The sequence below is a fragment of the Typopeltis vanoorti genome, chromosome 10 (genome assembly GCF_054136105.1).
Source record: "Typopeltis vanoorti isolate ZY-2024b chromosome 10, IOZ_Tvanoo_1.0, whole genome shotgun sequence".
NCBI lineage: Eukaryota > Metazoa > Arthropoda > Arachnida > Uropygi > Thelyphonidae > Typopeltis > Typopeltis vanoorti.
In genome coordinates, this window is record NC_143558.1 from 131,188,520 (window position 1) to 131,208,674 (window position 20,155).

Genomic DNA, 20,155 nt, shown 5'->3' on the forward strand with positions numbered 1-20,155 from the left:
TTCAATAATGTGCTTGTAATGACAAAAAATTAACTTTATGCAGTCGAAGTAGTTTGTATTAGGTTTTAAGAAGTATACTTAATCAATTATTAATCAAAATTCTTCAATTTGTATTTTCATAACATGTTAAATACCTGCTCTACATCAAAATCAGTCAAACCCCAGTGCCAACCATAATATGACTGTTCACGTCGCCATAACTTCATAAAGAGAAATCCTATAAAGCGTAATATTTATGAATCAAGAAATAATTCCATTTCAAAATTAATTTCAAGGCTAAACTACTTTCTGACAAAATCTTAATTTTCAGATACAAATCATATTTCTCAAAGCAGAGTTTGTGAATATAATATTTGTGAAAACACATTATGATGCACAATTTTTCTCTGAATTATTTCCGTGGCAAAATTCTAAATATATAAGAAAGTCTCTGGCTCATAGCAAAACGAGTTCATACTTTGAGATAAGAATATTTTAGAGGATAAAAATATGGCATAAATTATGTTCCTCCAATGAGACTGTTTCCACTCGATGCAATTTATAGGAAATATACTTAATCCCAAAAAGCCTTAATACACTGAAGGAACTATATAAGCTTATCGAGAGAAAACCAGATGCATGGTGAAAAACTTACATATGGTGAGTGGTGTGGATTTTACTATGATGGCTGATTGTAAGGAGTGTAATATGTATTTGTAAGCGAATGTGTCAGATGTGTTTATTGAGAGATTAAACTTTAGTGAGCAGATAGGGATGGATATAAGGTTGGTGAGATGAATAGGAGGGTGGTTAATGGAGAGATATCACAGATAAGTTTATTCAGGAGTAGAGTCCAAATGAAGGCCTGTGACTAATAGCGTGCCACAGGGACACCACTAGTCACAGTTCTAGTTAACTGTGATTAGTGGTGAACTGTGACTAGTTCTTGGACCACTGCTATTTAATTTGTTCATTAATGATATAGGAAAGAGGAACTGTTCAGTTATTTGCCAATGATGTAAAGTTGGGTAGAGCAATAGTGAATACACACATCATGTCAACATTTTGCAGGATGATTTGGATAGATTGGCAGAATGGGGTAAGGAGAATGGATGTCAGTTTAAGGTGGCAAAGTGTAAGGTTATGCATTTTGGAGTGAAAAGATTATCAGCAGTATACCACATTGGTGGAACCGTACTCAAACCCAGAGACTTGAGAGTGTTAGAAGATAGGGAGTTAAAGTTTACGGAGCACATAGCAAAAGGGACTAAATCAGCTCATCAGATCACTTGGTTACTGAAGAATACTTTGACAAGCAGGTTATTGTTCCTCTTTATCAAGCCTTGATAAGAATCCATCTGTGTGTAGATCTGGGAACCAGGATTTCTTGATCATCATGGGAAGAAGGTAGAGAGGATCCAAAGGTGAGTGACCAAGATGGAATGAACCTTACGAGAACAGGTTGAAGATTTGTGGGTTACAGAAACTGGTTGATAGGTGGGAAAGGAGTGATATGATGGAGACATTCAAATTACTGAGGGACTTTTACAGGATTAATTCAGATGATTTTCAGAACAGGTGTGGTGGTGGGAGAACTAGGGGCCATCTCTAGAAACCGAGCAAGAGTGTAGTTAGCAAGGGTGTTAGAACTAGGTTTTTTACTTGGAGAGTGGTGAATGAGTAGAATAACCTGCCACAAAGAAAAGTATGATAGATACTGCATTAATGCTGAATAGTTCTCGACATGATGTTTAGGGCTTCTCTCGGTGTCCAAGGACTCCTTGGAGTTGAACACAATAATAATAATAATAAACTAGTGAAGTGAGAGAGTGAGGGTGTGCAGAAAGTGTGATCTTTTTAAGAACTGTAGTGGTTTGAATGATTGAAAGAAAGCAAGGAACAGGAAGTGAAAAATAAAAGACAACAGATGGTAACAGGTGTAAGACAGAGAATGATAGCCAGAAAAGTAAGTGTAAATGCAGAAACAGAAGTGAGCTGACTAAGAAAGCAAGAGCTGGTGTGACTTGAGAATGGAAGAAAGCCTGATTGATGGAGCATTAGTGGGAACAATTGCTGGAATGCAAGAATTGAACAATGAAATGATTAAGAAGAAATGGCAGATACAAATGAAAGAGTGCTAAAGAATTAAATGAAAGATGGGGGATAAAAAAGAGAAAGCAAATGACTCAAGAGTAGCATTATATGGAGATTTAATTATAAAAGGTGTGGTGGATGAAAGGGTACACAAGGACTGTTTTCAGGAAGCAAGATGAACAGAGAAATTCAAGAACTGGTTATTGGGAAGACAGTATGTGAGGGAGTCAATGGTTGTGATGGAATAAATGATTTGGTTTGGAATAAGAAGAATGTGAGGATGGAGATCAAGAGATTACTGAGAAGAGTGAACAACAACAATGTGGTGGGAAAAGTAATTTGCGTGTTGTGCAATAATGAAAATGGTGAGTTGTGGCAGAAAGCCAAGATCTTGAATGGATTGTTAGCAGAAATGTGTGCAGACTCTGAATGTATGGGATGAATGGAAGTGTAAAGAGGTGAAGGAGAGAGAGAGTGCAATTGAATGGTTTAGTCATCTTGGAAAGTCTGTTGCTTCGAAGAAGTGAAGAAGTGTGATGTGAATAAGGTACCAGTGAAAGTCAGAGATAATGCAAATAAGCAGGAGAGTAGTGCCAGGTGAGATCAATGTGACTGTGAATGGAGATGAAAACATGAGAACAGAAATGTAAGTTTGAGGGTCAGGGAGATCAGGGAGACAGTGTAAGGAGAGTGGATTCTGAAAGCAGTAATAGTAATGAATGCATATAATGGGATAGAAATGGAATGGCCTGGAATACATGGTGAGTAGTTGAGCCTGGGGGATATATGAGACAAAGGATAACTGGATAGGAACAAGCATGGACAGGTCACAGGCAACGGGTGGCATGAATAAAACTGGTTACAGACAAAGAAATGAATTGTATGCTTATTTAGAAATGGCAGGAGTATCAGAAATAAGAATGATAAACTTGTTGCTTTGATAGGGTTCAGCTGCCCCAAAATAGTTGGAATAAGTGAAACGTGGTTGGATGAAAATGATATCTTGATGGGAATAGAAATGGAATGATATGTTTTTTGTGTGGATAGAAAGGGCAAGAAGGAAGAGGGAGTGCTGCTGATGATAGTAGAGGAATGATGTCCACACAACATTGAGATATGAAGATAAAAAAGTGGCAGAAGTTTTGAAACATATGGTGTGAGGGGAAGTTGACAGAATAAGATATTTCGTTGGGTGTTGAAACTGGCTGGGGAATGTGGAGGATGGAAAAAAAGAAATGTATAGGCAACTCAGCTCAGTGAGCAAGCAAAAAGTGATCATTATGGGTGATTTCAATTATGAGAATATTGATTGAAATCATCCATATTAATCACTTTTTGTTCTTCTTTGTTCCACTTCACAAAGGGGAGAATAAGACTTAAGTCAATTTATGTGTCTGGAGTTGTTAAGATGATCAAGAGTGTGGTGAGAACTGGAATTCAGAAATGGATTTATAATAGCAGTATTCTTTTTGATGGATAGCATGAATTTATTAGGCAAAGGTCATGCTTTAGCAATCTGCTTATGTATTATAATGACAAATTCTCTAGTGAAATGAAATGTATATATGGTAGTGTACTTGGATTTTTTGAAGGCCTTTGATAGACTTCCACATGACAAGCTGATAGCTAAATTGAAACTGTTAGAATTAGATAACATTAGTGAGTTGAATAGCTCACTGGCTCATAGATAGATATCAGCAGGTTGATTATGGAGGAGCGGTATCCCAAAAAAGAGAAAGTAACTAGTGGCTTGTTAGCACAGGAATCTGTTTTTGGAACAATATTAACTTCTATGTTAATAACATGGGACCAGCTTATCTGGAGATATTCACCAGTATTCAGATGATAAAAAGTTGATAGAACAATGAGAAGTAGAGCATATTTTGTGGCCTTGCAGGAGGATCTCGCAGGAGGATAACATTTGAAGACATGCATATTATTACTCTTGAGAAAATACATAAAAGAAAAAACTGTTCCAGAGAACAGTAAGAGAGGAATAAAAATTTAAATCAAATTTTTATCTCTCTTTATCTCTTTGTACACATCTCTAACCATGCTTCAACATAAAGATGTGTACAAATTCACACGAAGAGAAAATTCAAGAAAAAAGTCTTATTGACTATCCTATTGTAGATAGATATCTTCACACTGGTCCAGGATACAGGGAATATGAAAGTGATAAGTCAACACTTTGTTTTAGAAAAAAAAAATAAAATAAATGAAAAGAAAAATATATAAGAGAGTTTTTAAAAAGAATTAAAAGTTATGAAACCCAAAAATGGGTTTCATAACTCACTACGATGTGGGGTCATTACCCCCACGCTCAAACATGTGTAATTGTCTGTGAAGCACTGTGTTCTTAAGAGTTTGCCTGCTTTGTGGAAGGAAAAACCCAGCAGTCCATGCCCAAGACCGGCTAACTTGTCTATGTCTGAGAAAGATCTTTAGCTCCTCACATCAGGTTAACTGCACGGAACTATACAAGCATCATTCAAGAAAAATATGAAAGAGTTTGAAAATGAGAACCAAATTCTGAAGACTCAGTAACAAACCCCAAAGAAAACAATGATTGATTCAGCTACACAGGACCAGCTTAACATGGTAAGCAGGCGATGCGTTGCATCAGGGCGCTGAAGTGAGTAAGCAAAATAAAATAAAACACATTTTAATATTAGTGTTTATTTGATGTGGATATGCACTAAATATATTGCAATTAATATTGTGACTTTTAATAACATTCAGCAAAAAGTGCAAGTTGATTATGGAGGAGTGGTTGAATAGCTGTAGTATGGTGCTGGCAGAAACACAGATGCCCCAAGCATTCACCTGGGGCGTCGTATTACAGGGGGCGCCTTACACTACCGACTTTCTTTTTTTCTTACATGCAACACATTTGCATTCGTCAGTTAGAATGTGAGGCACACACGTGTAACTAGCTTAATCTCTATCATGAAGTGGTATTTGGTTATTATTTGTGAAAAGTTTTTTACCTTGGATATAATATATGTTAAAGATATCAAGTAATTTTATAACCTTGGTATCTTTAATATATATTATACCAAGGTAAAAAACTTTTCACATCTTTCTCTCATCCGGAGATTCTTAATTAATAAGGTCAAAGCACCTTGTGGCAACTTGCATAGGTAAAATTGATAAGCTCTGTATTACTTAAACTTTGGCATTTCAGGGTCTTCCTACTCACTGATGAGACCTCAATAAAGGTTAAAAAACCGGTCTGGGTAGTGACCCCCACCCATAATGTATAACATCATACATCTCCTAGGAGATGTGTTTTACATTTATGGGAAATACTAAGGAAAGTGATCAGAACTTAATCCATCTTTACCATGAGTTGCCTTAGTGTTGCACCACCACCATAAGTCTTGAACCACGTTCAGGCACAAACTTGACTTACTTGTCTGTTTGCTTAATTGGTTATTATTTGTTAATCATTGAATTGTTGATTGCTAAGCACACAGCAAATGTGCAGTTAATTCACACTGAGGTAAGTAGATTCAAAATTTAAACTAAGGCTTTACACATCAAAGAAGAATTTTGCTTGTAAGTATTTACTTTTATCTTTTATTTACATTTATTGTTTATCTTACCAAATTTTTTGTTTAATAGATTTTATTTCAGAATAAATTTGGGCATAATGGAGACGAAAAAAATTATCCGGAGCTGCAAATAAAAAAAGAAAAGCACCAAAAGAACTTCAAAAAGGGAAACTGAGAGGACAGCTAACTAAATTTCTCAAAAAGTCTGAAGATAACAAACAAGATGAAAATGAAGAGAATCAACATTCCACAAATTTTGCAGAACTTTCTACACAGCTATCAAATACGACTTCTGATTTGGATTTATTAGAACCATCACCATCAGTCATACGCGACACTACAAATCTCCAAACCAGTTTTAATTCAAGTGATCTGGCAACTTGGCCTGCAATTATTAATGGTATTTATTATTATAATTACGGCTATTTTGCCTGCTTCAGTTTAGGAGTGCTCCTGTTTAAATGTCATTGGCTATTTACTCACAGATTCTTAGGGCATTGTAGATGTAAGTTTACTAAAACGTATATGTAGCATAAGGAAGAGAAATTTACACATACCTTTTTCTTCTTCTAAAGAAGAAAAGCCGCAACACCCAGAAAAGGGTATGTGTAAATTTCTCTTCCTTTTGCTACATATATGTTTTGGTAAACTTACACCTACAATGCCCTAAGAATCTGTGAGTAAATAGCCAATGACATTTAAACAGGGGCACTCCTAAACTGAAGCAGGCAAAATAGCTGTAATTATAATAGTTTATTAAGAGGAGTAACATGGGAGTTTTCCCAGAAATAATATACATAATATACATATTAATGGTAATATTCACAAATTTCTCATAAAACAAGGACTAAAACAAACTAGAAATAATTTTTATCCACGTGATGATTGGTCAAAGTTTTAGCAATGTTTATTATAACTGTAAAGTAGTAAACAATGAAATTTTGCCAAGAACATGGCTCATGTATTCCATTTCCGTAAACTGTGTTTATTGTTTTTGTTGCAAAATATTTTCAAATGAAAGAAACCAGAAATTAACTACCTATGGTTATTCTAATTGACAAAATTTATCGAAAACTCTTACTTCTCATGAAGGAAGTGCATCACATTTAAGATATTTCATTAAGTGGATGGAACTTAAAAAACAATTAAAAAATCATACCACAATAGATTGTAAACTTGAACAGCATATGAAGTTGAGAAATGACATTGCTGTGCTGTTCTTGATACAATAGTCGATATAATAAAATATCTTGCAGGGCAGTGTTTAGCTTTTCATGGAACATCGGATATTATTTATGAGAAAGATAAATGGCAATTTTTTAAAATTAGTAGAATTATTTTCAAAATTTGATATTGTTATTGCAAATCATTGGGCCAAAATCCAGAACCAAAAAAAAAAAAAAAAAAACGCTCATTATTTAAGTAAAAATATTCAAAATGAATTAATATCTTTAATTTCAAATCAAATTGTTCAGTCCATTGTTTAGATGATAACAAATATTTTTCTATAATACTAGACTGCACCCCTGACATAAGTCATACTGAAGAAATGACTATTTGTCCATAAAGATGAAAGAAATATAATTACTGCGGAAGAACATTTTTTGGAATTCCTAGAAGTTTTTGATTCAACAAGAAAAGGTTTATCCACATACCTGTTAGATAAATTAAAAGATTTAAATTTAGATATTAAAAATTTGCGGGGATAAGGATACGATAACAGAGCAAATATGCGAGGAAAACACAGAGCCTTCAGAGACACATATCAAATATTAATCCTCAAGCCCTCTTTGTCCTGTGCACAGCACACACATTAAATTTGGTAATCACTGATGATAATACTGAAAAAGTTAAGTTAATACTGAAACAGTGAGTTTTTTTTAGTACTATACAAGAAATTTATAATTTCTTTAGTGCTTCCACTAAACAATGGGATGTACTGAAAAAGTACACCAAAATACCACTTAAAACTTTATCTGATACTAGATAGGAAGTGAGGATTGACAGATCCAATATTATATCTTGATTCTTTTGTGGAAATTTATGATAATATTCAAATTGATAATAATACAAAATATGAAGCAAAGACATCAGCATTGAAAATTAAAGATTAAGGATTTTTGTGTTCACTTATAACCTGGTATGAAATTTTGTGCAGGATCAATGTAGTGAGTAAAATGCTTCAGAATACAAACACAAATTTAAGTGAATCTATAAACGCGTTAAATAATGTAATAGACTTTACTGAAATAAGAGCCAACAGGCTTCACTTCGGCAAAGTAAAATATTCAAAATTAAGTGGATATTGAATACCACATTATTTCTTAGCCGAATAAGAAACTCAAAGATAGGAAATCTAATGTAAGAGTTTCATGCTGAATATAGAAAACTATATAAAGTTCGGCAAGACCAAGCGTAAGCCAACACCTGGTAGTGCAATGCTGGGCAACTCATAGTAAAGGTGGAGTAAGCTCCAATCACTGTCTTTAGCATTTTCCCATAATGTAAAACACAGCTCCCAGGAGATGTATTATTGTTCTACATTATGAGAGGAGGTCACTACCCAGACCGGTTTCGACCTTTTTTGAGGTCTCGTCAGTGAGTAGGTAGACCTAGATGTAATACTAAAGTTTCAGTAGTCAGAGCTTATTTCTTTACTGTACGATTCGTCAAAAGATGCACAAATATAATTACTGAAATAAGAGCCTGGTCTGGGTAGTGACCTTCTCTCATAATGTAGAACAATAATACTTCTCCTAGTAGCTGTGTTTTACATTATGGGAAAATACTAAATACAGTGATTGGAGCTTACTCCACCTTTACTACGAGTTGCCCAGCATTGCACTACCAGGTGCTGGTTTACGCTTGGTCTTGCCGAACTTTACAAAGTTTTCTATATTTGGCATGAAACTCTTGGATTAGATTTCCTATTTTGAGTTTCTTAGTTGGCTAAGAAATAATGTGGTATGCAATATCCACTTAATTTTGAATAATGTAATAGACTTTAATAAAGAATTTAGATCAGATAAAAATTTTAATGTTATACTCGAATCTGCAAAAGAGTTAGCATTAGATTTAGAAATTTCTCCTGAGTTCAAAAGCAGTACATTACGCAGACGTAAGAAAAGACTGTTCAGCTATGAATGTTCGGACAAAGCGCCAGTTAATCCGCAATCTAACTTTAAAATTGCATTTTTTCTTCCAATTGTGGACACTATTATTAATTCTTTGGCTGACAGGTTTGATCTCTTGACAAGTCACTTTAACAACTTAAATATAAAGAGCTAATAAGCTTCATTTCGGCGATATAAACAATATTTTAAATTAAGGGGATATAAAATCCACATTGTTTCAAAACCAAATAAGAAACTCAAAGATTGGAATCAGAGAGTTTCATGCCGAATATAGTAAACTATAAAGTATCGGCGATACTAGTGTGAGTTAATGCAAGTGACCCTAGTACGTAGTACTATACAGGACAACTCGTTGCAAAGGTGGGGAAAGTTCAGATCGCTATTCTTAGGTATTTTCCATAATGTAAAAACACATTTCCCAGGAAATGTATGCTGTCATTACATTATGGAGGGAGGTCACTACCCAGACCGGTTTCAGCCTTCTTTGAGGCTTCATCAGTGAGTAGCTAGACCATAATACCAAAGTGCATAGCGAAAAGAACTTATATATATACTCTGCTATACGAGTTTCCAAAGAGGTGCAACCATTAAGTTACTTAAATATAAAAAACTAATAAGCTTCATTTCGGCGATATAAACAATATTTTAAATTAAGGGGATATAAAATCCACATTGTTTCAAATCCTGGGGACCAAATTAATGAACAATAGTTTAAGTGGGGTCTGATCAGGGTCTTATACAATGGAATGATAACTCTTTTATCTCTGCAGGTCAGTGTCCTTCTCAGTATTGCAGCAATCCTCTGTGTTACCTTCACCACCTTTGCAATATGTCCCCTGAATTTCAGGTTTCTATCAATCATCAACTCCAGATCTGTCTCCCCCCTACTTCCTCCAGCGACTCCTCAAATAGAGTACGAAGTGTCCCAAACCTCAAGACCTTATATTTTGCTGCATTAAACCGATACCCTCCCCCCCATTCATTTCACATCTGTCTAGTTTATTCAAATCCTCTTGCAGGGCTACCACATCCGCAAACAACTGAATATCCCACGGAAATCCACTGACAATGTCACTGGTATAAAGGTTAAACAATATAGGTCAAATAAATCATCTACTTAAATTGACAACAGTCTTCCTTGTAATAAAATTATTTAATGGTAGTACTAAATTTACTGTCTATCATTCTTCAAATCAGTACAATAGAACAAAAGATTTATCTTCTTTCATGTACCGTAAATATTATTGCAGAATTTTCAAATGCTTGTTTTGAAAATCATTATGTTAAAGATTTGTATTTTTTAAAAGTCACATATATTAAAATAAATATAAGCTTTTGTTTTCTTTCTTTGGAAAACACCATTATAAGGAACATCAAGCTTCAGTTTTAGAAACAAGTGTTTCTACTTTTATGACCAAAAAATAACTTTATGATTGTGCAGTGATAATTCAACAAGAACTTATTCGTCTTCTTGAAATGGCAATAGATGATTTTTATTTACTTTTTTGTATGATGCATATATTGCTTAGATATGCGATAATATAAAATGAGATGTGGAGAAACTTCCATAGGTATGGAAAAAATATATGAAAGATATTCTGCACAGACTGATTCAAATTTTTGCTAATTTTGAAGATTTCCAATTATACCCTCCCCTCTCAGAATTGAATTATAAATAACTACTCTAATTTTCTACTGAAAGTTTTCACAGACAGTATTCAGTCTATTATTTCATTTTACCATTTAATAAACGAAATAAGCCAATAATATTTTTGTATTCACCGAATTCTGGACTATTTCTTTGCAATCTACAATCATTAGTCTAAGTTTTAGAAATTATTTTTATATTTCCACCATATAAAAACCATTCACATGTATACAACAAAAAATTCAGTAGTGTTAGTTTTTTTTACCTTAAAAAATTCCAAATTTTACTGCAGCTGGAAATAACTATTGTCTTAGAAATACTACACAATAATCTTCTCAGGAAATAACTTTTGTCCTAGAAATATAAGACAATAATCTTCTCAGGAAATTATGTTGAAAGTTTATTTTTCACTTGCTTAGAGTATAATAAATTTAGTTTAATCCTTTATCCAAGTGCGAGCAAACAAAGTTTGCACCTGAAAGTATCTTCAGGACTGGGGTAAGGTGGTACAACACCACGATAACTCGTTGCAAAGGTTGCAAAACACATCTACTTGCGGATATGTCTAATGTTATGCATTAAGGGAAGGGCCACTACCCAGACTAGTTTCGACCTTTATTGAGGTCTCTTCAGTGGGAGCCAGGCCCAAGTGGAGATACCAGGCAGAAGCATTCGCAGGTCATCTCTAACTATAGGAGTTGCCAAATGGTGTGCCACCCTTTTTTAATAAATTACTCTGGATTTAGAGAAAGATGTTGAAAGTTTATTTTTCACTTGGTTAGAGTATAATAAATTTAATTTAATCCTTTATCCAAGTGTGAGCAAACAAAGTTTGCACCTGAAAGTATCTTCAGGACTGGGTTAAGGTGGTACAACACCAGGGCAACTCATTGCAAAGGTGGAGCAAGCTACCAAGACTCCTGTCTCAGTATCTCCTATAATGCAAAACACATCTCCTTGCGGATATGTCTAATGTTATGCATTAAGGGAAGGGCAACTACCCAGACTATTTTCGACCTTTATTCAGGTAGAATGGGAGTTCATGCCTTTCATCACTGGCCTCTTTAGATTTAAAAAAAGTTGTGCTGAGAGTCAGCCTGATAGTGAGAGAGGAGAGGAAAGATAGAGTGGATAGTAGTAGATAGTTAAAAGAGGCCTCAGTCGATCTACTTGGCCTGACTTAAATGCCAGCACCAAGCAGATCTCCGACATCATCTCCCTCCATCCGTTCTCCTCCGCGTTCTCCGGCCAGCCACCTCTTCAGATGTCTGGCCGATGAAAGAAGTGAAAAGACAAATGCAGGAAGACACACATAAATTGAAAATCAAAAGAACTAAGATTCACATAAACAGAAACGACAAAGGAGCTAGAATACACATAAACAGAACAACAAAAGTCGGTGAATTAACAGAAAAGTACCGCAAGAACGGGGGAAGAGCCTGGCCCGAGTGATGCAGCCCGCAAGGAGCTGCATCGCCTCGCTGTAAGCCTTCGCCGCTCGGGTTCTCAGGTCTTCCCCCTCCTATGTGGATTAAGCGTGAACATACAGAAATAGAACCAAGAAACTTAGAAGGGGCTTTTTTTTTTTTTTTTTTTTTTAAGTCATATTTGCCCTGCTATCTTTTACCGCTACCTCATAGTCTTTTACCACGTTTTCCATCGCTGTGAGTACGTGTACTGACTCTTCATCATTAAGTTGCCATATTCTTTTCAAGCATTCATTCCATTCCGCTCGGTCGTAAGTGACTTTCCCAAACTTGAGCCATATTCTAAGACTCTCTAGCTCACCTTCACATTGCAAACCCACGTCTCCCTTTTCCTGTACTGCTGTGTGGACTTTGTTTTTTTATCTCGGGTTTATTCCTAAGATAGAATAGGATTCGTTTTGTTACATTCGAATATTCATATCGGGGGTCTTTTCTTTTTACTGGTTTTGTAATGGGGTGAGAAGAACCGGTGTTTGAATCTACTGGTAAAGTTCTTTTTTCAAATTCCTTCATTATCCCTGAGTATCTCTTTTCCAGATCTACTCGTGTCAGCGACTTCAATGTGTCACATAAGTGTTGTTTTTCTTCCTCTGTTAAGTCCAGGTGACCGTCCAGTTGCTGGGGCTCGACCTTGGTTATATCCTTTACATAGAGTTCTCCCCATATGAGTTTATTGCTCCTCTTAAAGAACAAGAAAGTTGGCTCTCCTTTTGTGGTCATTATCTGAAATAGTTTTTCTGCCGTTTTAGGAGATCACTTAAAGTTCTGCAGAATGACAGAGCCGTTTGGAGTCTTGCTTTTAACAGAGTCTGTTCCTTCCTTAATTTCTGGATTGTTTCCTTGCTCTCTGTCTTCTTCTTCTGATGAGGTTTCTTCCTCATTTTCTGAGTTGTTTTGCGATATTATCTCATTTCCTTCCTCATCCTCATCTGAACTTGAGGCTTCTATTTGGCTTTCAGTGTCCTGTTTATTTCGTTTCATTTCTCCTTCTTCTTCTGGCGTGATGGGTCGTTTAGTTGTACTGGTGTTGATTTCCATTTCCTCTGTTTCTGTGCTGTCATTGTTGCCTTCGATTTCTTAGTGTTCTGTTTCTTTTTCTTCCTAATTCTCCCTTCTGCATTCCTCCCAGTTATTGCCCGATTTCCTAATGTAGTCGTTGCGGAAGCTGGCGGTTGGAGGGCTGGAAACTCTTCTGGTTCAGTTGTTTGTGGTTCGTTTACTGTTTGGCCGGTAGCTCGAAAGTCCTGTGTTGTGAGCTTAGGAAGGGCTACTGCCGCAGGTGTTATGGCGCCTCCTGCTCTTTCTGCAAGGGTCCTATTAGGACAAATTTCTATTTTATGGGATATGTTCCCACATTTACGGCATGGTGACTCACATTGATTCAATGTGTGTTCTGTCGATAAGCAGTTGCGGCATGTGTTGTTTTTCGGGCAGTGAGCGCTAAGGTGACCCAAAGCGGTGCACCGAAAACATTGTTTTCTTACGCCTGGATAATTGACTATTACTCTTGCTGAGCCTAAAAAAATCAAGTTGGGAACCTCGGTTTTCATCTCGATTGAAATGCTCACTTCCCCTGATTTCCACTCTGGGATATCCGCGTCTTGTCCGATTGTTACGTTTCGGACAGTCCCCAACTTGGAGAAAATGGTTTTAATGATTTCCTCCCCTTTCTCTAGATATTCAAGTGGAAACCTGTCAATTATTACGGATTTTAAAATACTCCCGACTAGGAAGGGTAGGTATTTTTTCCCTTCACATTCTACGCCTTTAAGGAGCGTTTCTCTTGTTTCTATGTTGTTTGTTACTATTTGGAATCTACCCCCGCCCCCCCGTAAGGGGTAAGCCCATAAATACTTTCTGCTTTGACTACTTTGAGAAGGGCTCTCACAAACGTCGCTTTGTCGATGTTTGGGTCAATTTCGATCCCAAGAGTACGAACTCTTGGCAAGAATCTCGACATTGTTTGAAAGCAAATACCTTATCAACGGAATAGCAAATTTTAGTCCCCGAAAGGAAATACCCTAAAACGGACCTGCACCTATTGGAACGAGGAGCAAAAAATAAAAACCAACAAAAGAGAAACTAGAAGGGTTCTTACCAAACAATACTGGAATAGGAGCTCTCTCTCGGGATCTGGTAACTGGCAACTGGAATCCAAAAGAAGACTGGAACATAGGAGCTCTCTCTCGGGATCTGGTAACTGGCAACTGGAATCCAAAAGAAGACTGGAACATGGAGCTTTCTCTCGGGGCCGTCTCATCAATGGGAGCTAGGCTAGAAATACTGATTTGATGAGCTGATTTGGCCACTTTTGCAATTCCTTATCCACCAACACTCCTAAATCTCGTGCCTCATTAATTTCCTGGAGCACGGTTCCACCAATGCAGTAAACTGCCTCCAATCTTTTCACCCCAAAATGCATAACCTTACATTTTCCCACATTACATTGACATCCATTCTCCTTAGCCCAGACCTCCAATCTATCCAAATCATCCTGCAAAATTTTGACATCATCTGCATTCGCTATTGCCCTACCCAACTCCGCATCATCTGCAAACAAATGAACTGTTCCTCTCAGATCTTTTCCTATATCATTTATGAACAAATTAAACAGCAGTGGTCCAAGAACAGATCCTTGTGGCACACCACTAGTCACAGGCCGTCTTGTGGACTCTACTCCTGAATAAACCACTCTCTGATATCTTTCCATCAACCACCCTCCTATCCATCTCCATATGCTGCAATTTACTGATTAGAATTCCATGTGGTATCCTGTCAAAGGCCTTAGCAAGGTCCAGTAGAATCACTGTAAACCCATTACCCTTATCCAGTTCAGCCGTCACTGTGTTATAATACGTGAGCAAGTTACTGAGGCATGACCTACCCTTCACAAAACCATGCTGTCCCCGATACAGTATCCCATTTTCTTCTATCCAATCTTGTATTTTCCTCTTGACTATTTTCTCTAAGACCTTGATAATGATTCCTGTTATGCTGATTGGCCGGTAATTTTCAACAGCAGCCTTGGAACCACCTTTGTGCAGTGGAACTATTTTCCCCTCTTTCCACCCCCTTGGGACTGACCAAGTCCTGAGGCTCAAATTAAACAAAATGGTCAAGGGCACTGACAATTCTTTGGCAGCTTCACGTACGACACGAGCTGGTATACCATCCAATCCCACAGATGTATTGACATTGAGGTTCTGTAATAGACTAGTTACCTCTACTTCATTCATCACAATTCCAGTATAAGCTGTTGGTTCTTCCATTTCTGCAAAGTCACCACCTGGATGATATACTCTTGCAAAGTGCTCGCTCAGTAATTCCACAACATCGACTGATTCGGTTACCTCCCTACCCTCAGCATTTTTTAAGATCATTCTACCATGAGCATTTTTCCTTTTACTTGCAACATATTGAAAAAACTGTTTGGGATTCTCTTTAGCCTGCATGGCCAATTTCCTTTCGTAATCTGCTTTTGCTTTTCTTACCACCCTTGTTACCATCCTGGCCTGAGCTTTATACTGTTCCTGCACCTGATGGTCACCCTTCTCCTTAAATTCCCTCCACATTTGTTTCTTTTTTTGCAGCTCAAGCTTAATAGTGTTATTCATCCATTTAACCCCTACTTGATTTATTATTCAGACTCTTGGTATACAGTCAACCATTGCCTCCTGCAAACAGTTCTTAACCACCTCCCATGCACTATCAACATCCAGCCCTTGCAGTTTTACATGCCATGGCATTGAGCCAAGCACACACCTAAGCTTGTCATACTTACCAGCCCGGTAATTCCACATGTACCCTGTCTTAATTGTAAATTCGACTCCTTTAGCCACCTCCCAAGTCATGACCTTATGGTCACTCTCACCAATTGGTGGCAACATGGTCATGTTCGTTACAGCTACATTCTCAGTTGCAATTACTAGGTCCAGCACTCTCTGCCCCCTGGTATTTTCCAATACATGTTGCCGTAGATAGTTGTCCCTTAATAACTGCATAAAATCAAATTCCTTCCTCCCATGTGCCCTCTCCTCTCTCCAGTCAATGTTACCATAATTGAAATCACCCATAATAATTACCCTCCTTCCACTCATTTCTTCTATTTGCTTATGCATACTATCCCCACCATCCACTCCATCACCCGGTCTATAGCAGCACCCAATTGTATATTTTGTTCTGCTAAATTTTATCTCACACCAAACAGCCTCAAATGTGCTTTTTTCCCCATCCTGCAGTTCAACTTCTATACTCCTTGGCGGAAGCTCATCAGCTATCATCAATAACACTCCTTCCCCCTTTTTATTCACCCTGTCACTCCTGAACATGCTATACCCATCGCATTCAATCCCACTAGCTTTATCATCTTCTGTCAGCCATGTTTCACTAATACCGACAACCTGTGGCCTGGAAGTGCCAACCATGGCCAAAAACTCTTCCTTCTTGTTCCTAATACTCCTGGTATTAGTGTACATGAATCGCAGAAGCCCATTTGTCCCATCCCTACTTTGATGCCTTATACTAACTATCCCATTCTGATTTGTTGTCCGTCGTACTCGCCTGGGCATAATATGCTCATTCATACACTTAACTGCCCCCCCTAAAGTCTGCATATCTACTCCCCCCCCTCTTAAGAAATCTAGTTTCCCTGAGTCTGTACATCCACTTCCACATCATTCATCAACACTCTTTCAAGTCTCCGTACACCAACTCCATTCAAATGTAACCCATCCATCTTATATAAGTCCTTTCGCCCATCGAACTCATTCCACACATCCACAAATTCCACACCACTCTCCATGCATATCCCACGCATAAAGTCATTGGCAATTATGGCCCTCCTTCTAAACACTTCACTGTCATACTGCGGTAAGATACACACCATCCTGACTCTCTCACTCTTCTCTTTTGCTACCTCAAACAACTCCCTCACATCCTCTAGCATTTCCATTTTGTCTTCTTTCAAATCATTCGTTCCTGCCATGATTATCATCTCTTTCACGCTCTGTTTTTGCAGTCGAATAGATTCGCTGACGTCCTTTATGTTCACACCCGGCTGGTGCGACTTCGTTAAACTCTCAATTATTACGCCTCTTAATAGCGAATCCCCATACAGCACTCGCTGCTTCATTTTATAGACGTTTACGAACATTCTATTTTTTGCCGTCACAGACTTCCTCCGGTTATTTGTCGGTACGTTCAACACACATTTTTCCATATGCTCCAGTTGTCTTTTGGCTCTGTGTATTGTGCCATTCAAACGGGCAATTTCACTACTCGCATTTATCTCACCATTTTCATTATCAATCAAATCATCCATTCTTTCTGTGTTTCTACCTTCATTTACACTTTCAGCGACGCTCTCACACCTATCTGGCACTACCACGCAATTCTCTAGCACACCGCCATTTTCTACATTCTGACTACCGTTAACGATATCGGTCTCGACACACGAAACACGCTTGAAGTCCTCATTCTCTTTACACTTTCTACACATATTAACTCCACTATCACTTTCTAACCAGATTCCCACCGCTCTTCGCAAGGCATACATCTCACAGACAGCACATTGCATAAATTCGTTTACATCAAAACTCTTAAACAAACATGGCGACCTGGCCGCCATTTTTTTCTTTATCAGTGCCATGTGTACGCTATCCTTTCATAAAAATAATAATTAAAATAACAGAAAACACGCAAAATTAGCACAGACACACCACGAAACAAAAAGCAAACAATACTACTTAAAATTCTAGTAAAATATCTAATGTTAACACAAAATAATACTAATCTTTTCAGGAGCTCTCGACAAGCCGACGATCTAATCAGTGCGACACCAAGCGACGATTTTAGATTATAGACCTGGTAATGTGGATGGTGGTGATAGTGAAATATATAGTCAAATAAGCCAAGCAAATAAGAAAAGGGTGATCATTATGGGTGATTTTAATTATAGCAATATAGACTGGAATGAAGAGATAGCAACTGGAAGTAAAGAAAATGAGTTTCTTGAGTTTTTGAGGGATAACTACCTCAGACAGTATGTAACATAGGGCACATGAGGATTAAGGGTCTTGGATTTGGTCATCTCATCGGAGGATGTAATTATCAATGAGGTATCAAATCATCCACCAATTGGTGAAAGTGACCATGAGGTGATTACTTGGGTGGTTGCCAGCAGTGCAAGGACCCCTGTGAAAAAAGGGTATATGTGGAACTACAAGGGGGGTGATTATGAAGAGCTCAGGAGACAGCTTGCAGGTGTAGCATGGAATGAGGAGTTAGCTGGAAAAGAGATCAATGCAGCTTGGGGGATTTTCAAAAAATATTTAGTAGATGCAATGTCTAAATGTATACCATGGGTGAGAAGGTTAAATAAGGTAGGTGTGAGATGGATGAATAAAGAGATTAAGCATGCAATACAGAGAAAAAGGGCATTGTGGAGCCAGCATAAGAGAAGTGAAAGTAACCAATTTCGTGAGGTCTACAAAGACCAGGCAAGGAGGGTGACTTGGCTGGTGAGAGTAGCTAAAGAGAGGTATGAACAGCAGTTAGCTAATGAAGCCAAAAAGAATCCTAGGCAGTTCTTTCAATATGTAGCCAGCAAAAGAAAGAATGATTATGGAAGGATGACATTGATTGGAGGAAATGGTATAAAGACAGCTGTTGCAGAACGTGTGGTGGAGATACTTAATGAGCAGTTCATAAAGATCTTTCAATCTTGTGAATGTGACTTCATGGAGAGATTAAGAGCAGTTGATGATGGGAAGAAGAGACTGACTGTAAGTGAGCAAGAGGTGTTTGGGGAATTGAGTAAACTAGATGTAAATAAGGCTGTGGGACTTGATAATATATCACCGCGTATTCTGAAGGAATGTGCCAGAGAGTTGACACCTGCCTTGACATATTTTTTTAATACGAGCTTTGCACTTGGTCAAGTCCCTAAAGAGTGGAAGGAGGGCAAGATTGTGCCACTTCATAAAGGAGGTGATCGAACTCAAGCATCAAACTATAGGCCTATCTGTGTGTCAGGTGTTGTGGTTAAGTTGTTAGAGAAGCTTGTGAGAACTAGGATCCAGAGTTGGGTTGACAACAATGGTATAATCTTTGATGGACAGCATGGATTTGCTAAAGGGAGGTCATGTTTTAGTAATCTACTTACTTATTACAATAAAGTGACTGCTTCCTTGGACAGAGGAGAAGGATACACAGTAATATACTTGGATTTCGCAAAAGCTTTTGACAGAGTACCTCATGATAAGTTGATAGTCAAACTAGAGCAGATGGGGTTGGATATTAGATTAGTGCATTGGATTGGAGACTGGCTATCTGATAGGTATCAACAAGTTGTGTATGGGGGTGCAATATCCAGGAAAAGGAAAGTCACTAGTGGAGTGCCTCAGGGATCTGTTTTAGGGCCATATTTAACAAGTTTATTTAACTTGTATATTAATGATATTGGAGAAGATTTGGTTGGAGATATTCAGTTGTTTGCAGATGATGCAAAGTTTGGACGAACCATAAAGAGTAGTGAAGATGTTGTGGCCTTGCAAGAAGACTTGAATAAATTGAGTGATTGGGCAAGCAAATGGGGATGCGAGTTCAATGTTGCAAAATGTAAGGTTTTAAAATTTGGAAAACAAAGATGGGATGCAGAATTTATGCTTGGTGAGAATATATTGTTGGAAGTAGAGGAAATAAGAGATCTGGGGGTGATAGTGGATAAGGATCTAAAATTTAGGGGACACATCGCCAAAACTGTGAAGACAACACAAAGACTTCTAGAAATGATGCCGAGGACACTGATGTGTAGAAGTAGGGAGATTTTTGTTCCATTGTATAAGGCTTTAATCTGATTAGGCCACACATGGACTATTGTGCCCAAATTTGGTCACCTGGTTTTCAGAAGGATGAAGAGATGTTGGAAAGGGTCCAAAGGCGACTGACTAAGGTAGTTTCTGACCTCTGGAATGTCGAGTATGAGGAAAGATTGATAAGATGTAATTTGCAGAGTCTAGTGGAGAGAAGGAAGAGGGGAGATATGATAGAGACCTACAAGTTGATAAGGGGTTGTCATAGGATCAATGGTGGAGAAGTTCTACAGAGAATAGTGGGAGATCATGGGAGAACCAGAGGTCATCCCTGGAAACTGTATAAAGAGGATGTGAGTAGGGGAGTGAGAGGCAGGTTTTTTTCGTGCAGAGTTGTGAGTGATTGGAATGCCTTGCCTGAGAGTGTGGTGTCTGCAAGGAGTTT

The 20,155-nt window shown here is 37.7% G+C and overlaps 1 protein-coding gene across 1 annotated transcript in view; it reads right to left on the reverse strand.

Annotated features, from left to right (window-relative positions):
• Positions 1 to 20,155, reverse strand: part of LOC150102798 (anoctamin-5-like) — a 621,013-nt gene that overhangs the window by 122,906 nt on the left and 477,952 nt on the right. Inside the window, exon 13 of the mRNA XM_090398743.1 lies at positions 135 to 217. Coding sequence (XP_090254869.1) covers positions 135 to 217 — 83 coding nt within the window. The remainder of the gene's footprint in view (positions 1 to 134; positions 218 to 20,155) is intronic.